A 10290-nucleotide genomic window follows, 5' to 3' on the forward strand; every position below is an offset into this window, starting at 1 on the left:
CAGCCCTGATCAGTTCGAGAGCAGACAAGCAGATGTTAATCAACTGACTCAGTCATAGCTAAGGTTGTATTTCATTCCCATTCTTTGTTAAAGAAGCGCTCGTCATTACCGAATGAAGTTGAAAATGGAGATAAATCGAATGAAAATTTGAAGGTCCAAAACTACCAACTGATGTCAATTATATTGACAATTTAGAGAATTTAATATGAAGTTGACACAAATTGTCAAAAACGTCAAATGAAGCTAAGGGTTATTTCTGCTTGGATCTGCCTGAAGCTGATAGATGACCAAATTTTCATTCCCTGAATTCTGCTATTGGCCCCATATATTTTCTGCTGCCTTGATGTACCCCAGTACCATCAAATTCCGGTATCAAAACTAGATCAGGCTCAAATTTCTTGACACAGTTAATCATGTCCTGTACGTTTTTTTGCACTTGGCGCCGGTTGTGCTTTTAATTTCTTGTGCTTTTAATTCGCCCAAGGCATTATTTGCGATTTTTACGGTCAACTCAGTCGTTAGAAATACATTTAAAGCCATGTAAGCAACTAACGAAATATGCTCCATAAAAAAAAAAAAGTGTCACACATGGTAACGTGAATACAACCAAGTGCCGATAAAGTGTAAGACTACAGCCTTGTTCCTAGAAACCGCGCGCTTTCGGTCAGCTTTGACTGAACCTCCTGCTCTTGACAAAATCCTGGTTCAGTTCTCCTCCTCAGGGCTACTCGTTTCACCGACCACGTGGCCAAAGAATCGATCGAGGTTGGGAAACCATTTTTTCTGTAAAGTTGTTTTTTTTTTTATTCGAAACGTACGCAATCAGCGCCAATGCGAAGCGTACAAAAACAGTCTTCACGCAGAAAATACCGATATTTTATTGTAGCAACGCGTCAGCCAGTTACGGCTATAAGACGTTTTTTTGCGTAACTTGTACATAACTATAAATAGTGTTTTATTTTATGCCATAATTTTTAACCCACTGTTAATAGAAGAGAGAGGAAAAAAAAAAAGAAAACGTGCTTTTAAGTACGCACTCTACAAGACAACACTCACTGACAAAAACTATAATTCAACGCCAGGAAAAAAGGTTATTCTATATATATTTGTATCATATATTGAAAGCATTACATAGGCGATCCTACGTTAGACCACAAGGTCCAATGTCAATGTACAATTTCTCCCCACCGTTCACCGTAAATTCCTTACAGAAACTTAGGGAGATTTTGTTTAACATCAATTTAGTTGTCCCTTTAATTTACCATCCCCATCGAAAATTTGCTACCTTCTACATTTTACTTGCTCTCCATATTGCAAAATTTTCAAATAATACTGAACTTCTGATAGCATGAATACAAAAGAAAATACGCCGCTTTGCAAAATAAATAATCTGTTGTGGCCAAATTTGTGTTGAGTACTGAAGTCACCAAACTTCTGGGCCAAAGATTGCATGGAATTTCCTAAAGTTCTGGACTAACCAGACACTGACCTAAGCTCATAGGTTGCAGTATCAATAACCAAAACTACGAAATCGGAAATTACGTTTCCTTTACAGTGCTATGCGAGTATTCTTTAAGGTTCTCGTCTGAATTAAATTGAATTTCCAAACTATCCCGACCCGCTTCAATTAATCTCCCCGCAGTCAACAGAATTCTATCTAATTCAATTCGGGACATGTTTTGGATCACGTTCGTGACAACAACGTGATTGGTCAGTAATAATATTACACGTCATAAATTCGCGCCAAAAGGAACGGCCTTAATTGGCCAAATGCGCTTATGACGTCACAGCCCGCCGCCACTCCTGTCCACTGGAATTTCTTCAGTTAAATGTTTGTGATGACGTTCAATGATGACGGCAAACCGATTGTTGGCAATCGCTCCTGTCTTGAGAGCACTCATCACCTGAGAGAAAAAAAAGCTGTGAATTTCAATTCTCCTAACTGGTTGGTTAATGGGCGACCACGCACCGTTTACAAGGGTCTTCATGATTCGCCAAACGAAACAATAGGTATACAACACAAACAATGCCCCTAGCCCTAAAAACAAAAGAGGTGCAGATTAACAAGAACGAATCAAAATAGAAGTTTCAAAGAGGTGGAGGTCATCTGTGAGTAAATTCTTATAAATTCTCCTTTGAGAATTTGGTGCTAGATCAAAGATCGCACCTACTAGTTGACGATTTTGGTTACTGAATTCTCACCACCTGACAGCTCAGCCATGTATTGATGTTGTACAACGATAAATTAGATGTTGATGACTCCTGGCGGAAGGTATAGAACTTCGAAAACTGGTCGTCCATACCGCCGGAGCTTATCCCGGTTTCTGTAGCATGAAGTGACTAGAAGCATTTCTACTCCCCCCTGGTTGGGATGCTAGTCCATCACAAGGTTAACCCCAGCATTAAATTTGCCCTTACCCATTTACACGCCTGGGTGGCGTGAGGCACTGCGAGAGGAAAGTGTTTTTCCCGAGAACACAACGCAGCCTCAGACTCTTTCCCAGTCGCTATTTACGGGTCAGATTGGATTGCTTTAGCCTGCGAACAGGCTCCCGGCGAGGACGGAAAAAAAATACGGCAAGCGAACTGAGCAGACGAGCGCGAAACTGAAGAATTCGGAGGGCGAAGCGATCGGGGCGGGACAGGGGGGGCTCCCTCGTTCGTGCGGGCTAGACGGGAGCCTGTTCGCAGGCTTGGATTGTTTCAAAGAGAGAGCGGTCTGGATCGAGTACTGGTCTGACGCCGCCTGCCTACATTTCTTACCTGCAAAAACTCGTCCAATTCCACGCAAGAATTCCTATTAGTATCCACCTCAGCTATCACATCATGAAGTTGTTTATCAGACACTTCCTCTCCCATTTCTTTCAGCATGTTTCTCAAGTCCAGTGAGCTTACACAGCCAGTCTTGGATTTGTTGACTCGCTGGAACACTCTCTCGTACTCCTTGATCTCGTCTTCGCTAAAATTGACCTCCACGCGTCGCACGTGCTCTTGAACGTCCAATCCCATGGCTCCGAGAAACTTGTGCGTTTCAGCTATTTCTGCCTGGTAAATGAAAAAGCGACTCAGAAACTACGACAGCGTCCACACAACACCGGAGAAATTTTAAAGCGCAGCTTTATTTCTACGGTTAGGCCTACCATCCACACTAATCTGCTTTTCGAAACGCTCTTCAAACCGCCAGGAGGAATTTGAAAACGCCAGCTTTTCGTTTTCTTGTGGACGGAACGCATTTCAAAACGGAACTTTTCGAAAGCGATGGCGTCACGGTAATCATGTGATTTCTCTGAATAAGTTTTCCTCAAACACAAATCCAAAATGACCGGTGATTGTTGCGTTATGAAATTCTTCCGGCGTAGTGTGGGCGGAAAATATTTGATGCGTTTTCAAAATGAAACCTCCGTTTTCAAATTTTTCCGGCGGGGCTAAAACGCACCCCTGTGTAACAGACGTGGTGATCCCGATCTGGTGAATTCTAGAAAAATTTGTCCCCGCAACATGTTGCATGAAAATCAGCTGGTTTGAATTAGTGAGTCATGAAGCAGGGACAAAATGACCTCAATTTTCAATGTTGCATCGTGTGTACTGCTCTTGCAAACTGTCCCCGCTACAACATAGAAATGAACCAATATCCGCTTCGTGTGCATCAGCTTGCTTACTGTCCCTGCAACATGCACCCTACACGAACAGGCTTGTTCTCGCTTTACGTCCCCACAACATGTCTTCTAGTGTGTGCCGACCTTAAAATTTTACATCTCGTTTACCTCTTTCTTTGTTTTGGACCACTTCAGTTCCTTCCCCATGATCTCGGCAATCTTCGGAATAGCGTCGGCCGCAGCCTCGGCGTTTAAGAACGCGAGGCGCGTTCTTCTGGCAAGGATGTCTACGATCGTGCACGCGTATTCCTTGACAGCGTACTGGATTTCCGCTTCGATGTACGGAAATTGTTCCACAAGTCGTTTCCCCACGACTGGCCAACGACTTCCGGTTATACTGGCTAGTTTGGCGACTTCCAGTGCCTTGTTCCCATATGTATGAGACAAGTGTTTGGCAACCTGTTCAAGGAACATGGAACAAATTTTGCAGTTAACATATAAAATCTCCTTACCAAATCAAACAATTTCTGTAAGTTTCCTAACGAGAATTTGACACGGCATTATTGCAAGAAAACTCTAAATAAAACATTTCAATAGCTTAGAAAACTTTCAGTATCCTCAAGTTAATTGAGACTTGCTTAGTTGTGAAGTTTAAGCCTGATTTAGACGCAAATTCTTTGTACTGGTCTCCATCGATTTCCAACAAAACTTGTTGGGGGGAGATTGTTCTTCCACTTATAAAAAACATCATTGCAATTTTTTTTTTACATCTAGTAGCTTTTTCTTTCGTGACATTCAGGTTTGACCCTGCAATAAACTTTACGAAAAAATCTGATGCTTTTTGTTTCACGATAAGGTCTGAATATCATCTCAAGTGCACAAGTAAACAGGGAAAACTATTTCACTTCACGTCAACCAACCTCAACTTCGAGACCAAAATCTTGCACAAGTCGAATGAAGTCATTTGACGAGAAACCCTCCCCTCCCTCAAGAAAAAGTCCATCTGTTTGACAATCCCTGGCCGGCTTGAGCCCGCGCTCCTTAATAGCAGTTTCCATTGTGTCAACTGCCATGGATCGGTATGTCGTCCATTTTCCACCAGCGATCGTTACCAGTCCACTCTTGCTGACCAGGATCAGATGGTTGCGTGCGATCGAGGCGGTGCTTTTGGAGTTGGGGTCTATAACCAAGGGTCGGATTCCGCTCCAGGCCGCTAGGACATCACCGCGGCGAACTGAAAGAGAAGATTGTTACAAATTTACATATTTTGGAAGAGGATTTTATGTCCACCGAGACCATACTTAAAGGTTAGTAACGCTCTCAACGATTTTAAACGCGGAAGACGGTGAGAGTTTTCTCCTGTTTTAAAATAAGACTGGCATACTCTCAGCTATTTCAACCACGCTTATGACGGCTGACGAGACTTGAAGAAAACCAACATAACTTAACATCCAAATAACACACCCCAAGCCTCACGAACTCTCTACTTTATCCGGCCTTAACACTCCATTTCCAGAACACCAGTCAGTTTTCTCGTGTTAACGCAAAAGTTGTCTTGCATTAAAACGTTCCGCTTTCGCAATGAATCCAAACGTTTCATTCTGGGATCTTCCACGTAACTGGAAATTTCCCTTCTCAAGACATTTACCAAAAATACGGAACATTTCTAAGATTTTTGCGATTTTCTTCGGTCCCATCCGTATGTTGACTTCCATTGGTTGTTGCTAAGCTACGAATTTTCGCGCGCAAATAACAACCAAGCAGAGAAACTTCACAGACCTCTATAAGGTTAGGTCAACAGTACGGAATTTTATTAGGTCTCTCGTCGTGTAAGCTTCGTGAAGTGTCATGTTAAGTAGAAGTTAATGTTACTGTATGACTCACCATCTACGTCTGCGCTGAGGTAATGTTTGATCTCACTAAGGATAAACTGAATCTCCGCTTCTTTAGGTGCAGGGTTGTGGGACAGTTCTGTTGGAGAATCAGTCGTGCCAGCGATCGTCTTTCCTACAACATAATTTTTCAATCAATCAATCAATCAATCAATCAATCAATCAATCAATCAATCAATCAATCAATCAGTCAGTCAGTCAGTCAATGAATCAATCAACTTTATTTGTCACTGGTTCATGCCACAACTAACGAGAAACACAATTCCGCCCTATCAGTCCTTTGCCTTCTGTTTCCGTAATAAACAGTAAGTAATATAAGTACACAAGTTTAACTTACCCTCCCATGGAAGGAAGAATATGACACGTCCATCACTTGTAGCAGGATCCAAAAGTCCCATGTGTTTTGGACTGAAAAAAAGGATCATTGTGGTACAATGTAAGTTATGGCTTTCAGCTGCAAGTACAGAGTGTGTGACCTTTTCTGGTACTGTTTATTATGCTTTACAGAGTGGTTCTAACTTTGACGTCAGTGGTTGAAACTCTAGTGTGTGTGACCATTCAAATGAAAGCTGTTAAGCACTAGTTCTATCATATGGTGCTGTAATTTATGTTACATAAGACAAAATACCTGTAGTAATCTGGCAGTACAATATGCACCCCTGAGCTTGGCTGACAGATATCAGAGTCCATTGGGTCATCCATCTTACGGATTCCATCAGTAAATGGGCCAGTGGCATTCACGACACATTTGGCTCGTATATCAAATTCTTCACCAGTTATCGCATCACGAACATGTGCTCCACAAACTACTTCATCCTCCTTGCCTTCCTCTGGGATGTGAGTACAAATTTTGTGTTAATTAATTTACAACAAGCCACTCCTAAAGTACAGCCAGTTGTAAAGATCCTTGGTTAGTTTTTTATAAATACTCTACAAGTGAATTATATATGAAAGATCATATATTTGAACTCAGTACGGAGAAAGATATGAAGACATGATAGATCACTGCATTTATGTACACAACTTAAGCAGTTGTGAAATATAAGCCTGAAAGAAATTCAGGCCTGAGCGGGATTCAAACCCATGACCTCTAAAAAACTGGACAGGTGCAGTGCTCTACCAACCGAGCTATCAAGCCAACTGGGTGCTCAGTGGTCACTTTGTGAGTTGATAATATACCCATAAATGGTGAAGAATACAAGTGAATAGATGAAAGATCATTTATTTGAACTGCAGGGAAAGATATAAAGACATGATTGATCATCGCAGTTATGCACACGTTGTGAAATTAGAGCCTGAAAAAAATCCAGGCCTAAACAGGATCCCATGACTTTCTTTACACACTGCAGATCCCTGACTGTGTTACAGATAAGAAAAAGTCTTGCCACTGAACATGGTGGGTTACCTGACCTAAAAAGTTTTTAAAAAACCTCTGACAACTTGGTGAAGCCCTTTTCTGTTGACCTGACACAATTCCTCACTGACTGGTCCCCTTGTCTTCAAATCATATCATGCCCAGTATTTTTAACTGGGCACACAATCATTAACATGTTTACACGTACCTTTCTTTTTGAGTAGAGACAAGACTTCCATATGATTGGCAACAGATGCTCCATGTCTGACAGCCGTCAAGGCAATAGCTAGGTTCATTCTTGCATCATTGTGCTGACCTATAAATACAACCTCAGCCGCTAAATAACAATAATATTGCCTGGCAACTTTGGCAAGGAGTGTGCACAGAGAACCATGTTGCTGAAACCTTCACAATGCACTGCAGACCTACCACAATGTTTGGGAATAGTTTTAAATTGCCATTTAGAATTAACAGCATTGATGTCCCTATACTGGGGTGGTGTCTTGGTGAGGGTTTCAGGGAACTGCATGTATAGATAAATGTCAAATATAAAAGAATTTAGCTCACCATCATAATAAATAATTGCACCACATAATTTCTCCTTTTTAAGCATCGGAAAAAGCTCCACTGCTTTCTTCTTTCCAACAACATAGCTACTCTTAAGCAACTTTCGGCCGGACACAAGGTCATACATCTTGATTCCTGCCCAGAAATAAGGAAGCTGCCACCATCTAAAATGGACACACTATACATTAATTGCTGTTAATACTTCTAGTAAGGACTGGTCCACTGCTTGTTGAGCCTTTGCACCATCCTCTCAAGCCCATCAATTTAATATTAAAAATCACTAATGTAAGCAAGTATCAAACAATCTTTCTCCCCTTCAAAACAGTTATAATTTTTACTTCTCAAGGCTATTGTAGCTGCACTAGATTTCTATGGCTGGTTTATTAAACATGAACACTGAGATTTTCATGTGACTATGTATATGAAATTTTCAGTAATTGGAACTACTAAACATATGTACAGAGAGCCGTAGGGTGATTGCCTCATCCTTTTGCTCCCTTTTTCTTCACATGCCACTTTGCCACTCATTTAGAAGGCTTTTACTTTAGGTAAAAAAAGTTTTCAGTGATGAAAAACACACCACTTAATTTTAGTTAAGCCAAAGGAGACATAGACTCAAGACAACATGGAGGAGGACAGCAGAAGAGAAGAGAGAAAGAGCTGGGTGGACGACCTGCAGTGAGGTGTACATTGCAGTGGCTGACAGAGCTGGTTTGCAGTGAAGTGCAGAGGCCTTATATGCCAAATGTTCTGGAGAAGATAGGTACAGGTGAAATTTTAGTTTCAGTTAGTTAAGGCATGCACTTTCATTGCTGGACTAAACAAACGAGTTGAATTCATTGCTTTCACACAGGTCACCCATGAATAATTGCTACAGTTACCTGTAAACTGGTAGCATGATTGGTAATGGTGCAGATAAGTGCGGTGCAATAGCCAACAGGTTAGCTCTTTCATGTAATGCTTCCTTCACAAGGCGATACTGCAAAAACAAAAATGTGCATAATTATGTAAAGTTAACCAGTAAAATAATACTGTTATATGAGACATCAAATTACAGTTGGACCCTCTCATTTTCATTAAACCATAGGAATCGTTCTTACAATCCTATTTATCTCCATAGTGAAATTCAGACAAATAATGATCTCACCTGCTCTCTATCCAACTGCATAATGGCTTTTTGTAGATACCGCACACCACCATGTATCAATTTGGTGCTTCGACTACTGGTTCCTGAGGAAAAGTCATCCCTTTCCACCAATGCTGTATTAAGACCTAAGAAAAAAAACAAAAGTTGAGAGGTGTTTTGACTGGGCCTTAACTGCCTTCACTAGCCTAGGAAGATTATACAATGATACTGGATAACTCAATGTGTAGTTCCAGAAAATATCCATACCTCCCCCACAGAAGGGAATTTTTCTAAGTCCCCCCCCCCCCACCCCTCTGGAAATTGCGATTGACCTTCATACATGCCTTCAAATTTTTTGGTCTCACAGAACCCCCACCCCCCCAGGAAATTCCAATCCTTTCTGTGGGGGGAGTATGGATATTTTCTGGAACTGAACAATGCAGAGGTCAGTAAAAAAAAAAAAAAACAAAAGGTCCCTGCATCTAATTACCATGCTATTACTAAAGAATTTGAGACTGTCAACTTTAATAATATCCATACTCCCCCCAACAAAAGGGATTGGACTTTCCTAGGGCTGAGGGGTTCTGTAAGACCAAAACATTAAAGAAACGTGTGAAGCTTAATTGGAATTTCCAGAGTGATGGGGGGGGGGGGGGGAGGTCACCTTCCGTGGGGGAGGTATGGTTATTCCTGGAACTACACAATCTCTTACCTCTGGTGACAGCATCAAGGGCCACTCCGCATCCTGTAGCACCTCCCCCTATCACTAACACATCAAATTCTGGAGTGTACTTCAGTGAGTTGGTGTGAACAGTTCTTGATGGTAAAGGAACATTTGGTCTCACAACTGCTACATTTTCTGCAGCATTTACTGTTAAAAGAGAATTCTGAAACAGAATTCAAATTCCAAATTTATGCAAAAACAACAACATTTGCTCTGTCGGGATATCCTCTTTGAGGGAGTAAAAGAGGAGGGTCAAAGTCCTGCTTTTTGTTTCTCTTCTCCAGAAGAATCAAATTGCATAATGTTCTTTGAAACAAAAAGGCTAAGACCACAGAAATTACAGTTGCACTTCCTAGCGTTTAATAAAGATCGGATAAAACGATTATAACAGAACACGTTCATTAATAAAAGCCTAGAACAAACTGTTCCAGAGTGCCTGACAAATTAGTTAATGACCCATGAAGGTCGATGCAAAAACACTTCTAGGCTAATGCAAGTCCTTAATTAAACTCAAGCATTCTTGGCAGAGTCAAGTATTCGGCAGCTCCAGAGGGAAAATTTTCTGTAACAGTATAATTAATGTACAAAATTCTGTGTACAAGTAAAGTTAAGCTTATGTAATTTACAAACCTGTTGACCACTGTCACGAAACCTGTAATATGCATAAAGTCCACCGCTAACGGCGGCTGTTCCACCCAAAATACGAGCATAAGACATCACAAAACGAACTGAACAGTCTGTGAATAGACACAATGGCTAACAGAATGTCAGAAACGCTTCCAGAATGTTGAAAGCGGCCGACTGTGTGGCGAAGTCTGAGTCACTTCATTGGCGATCGATTTTGTTGAACTCTCTCAAATGACCAAACAAGGAGGCTTTCCAATAGGAGAATCAGATGGTATTGTACTAATAAAAAAAATATACTTCGGCTGGAGAGCTTTTTTGATGATCCTAACCAAAGAACATACAGCCCCGGCCGGAGGGATTTAGAAAGTGAAATGACGAACCACTAACCCTACCCAGATCCCCTC

General features: G+C 41.3%; 1 protein-coding gene across 1 annotated transcript; it reads right to left on the bottom strand.

Annotated features, from left to right (window-relative positions):
- Nucleotides 1-854: 854 nt before the first annotated feature.
- Nucleotides 855-10256, bottom strand: LOC145469054 (glycerol-3-phosphate dehydrogenase, mitochondrial-like). The gene is made up of 13 exons (XM_081452705.1): nucleotides 9890-10256; nucleotides 9248-9422; nucleotides 8557-8681; nucleotides 8291-8388; nucleotides 7410-7573; nucleotides 7051-7158; nucleotides 6117-6318; nucleotides 5826-5896; nucleotides 5481-5603; nucleotides 4517-4830; nucleotides 3765-4055; nucleotides 2764-3045; nucleotides 855-1904 (listed from the first exon to the last, which is right to left on the bottom strand). The coding sequence occupies exons 1-13, from the start codon at nucleotides 9974-9976 to the stop codon at nucleotides 1785-1787; spliced, it is 2160 nt and encodes a 719-aa protein (XP_081308831.1). The 5' UTR covers nucleotides 9977-10256; the 3' UTR covers nucleotides 855-1784.
- Nucleotides 10257-10290: the final 34 nt, after the last annotated feature.

Source organism: Orbicella franksi, chromosome 15 (genome assembly GCF_964199315.1).
Source record: "Orbicella franksi chromosome 15, jaOrbFran1.1, whole genome shotgun sequence".
Lineage (NCBI taxonomy): Eukaryota > Metazoa > Cnidaria > Anthozoa > Scleractinia > Merulinidae > Orbicella > Orbicella franksi.

Excerpts from the sequence above, each read along its gene's own strand:
- LOC145469054 (XM_081452705.1), bottom strand. The coding sequence starts at position 9,976 with ATGTCTTATGCTCGTATTTTGGGTGGAACAGCCGCCGTTAGCGGTGGA. Across the intron at positions 6,319-7,050 it reads GTCTCTACTCAAAAAGAAAG|AGGAAGGCAAGGAGGATGAA; the intron begins GTACGTGTAAAC and ends CTCACATCCCAG. Across the intron at positions 5,604-5,825 it reads ATTCTTCCTTCCATGGGAGG|GAAAGACGATCGCTGGCACG; the intron begins GTAAGTTAAACT and ends ATTATGTTGTAG.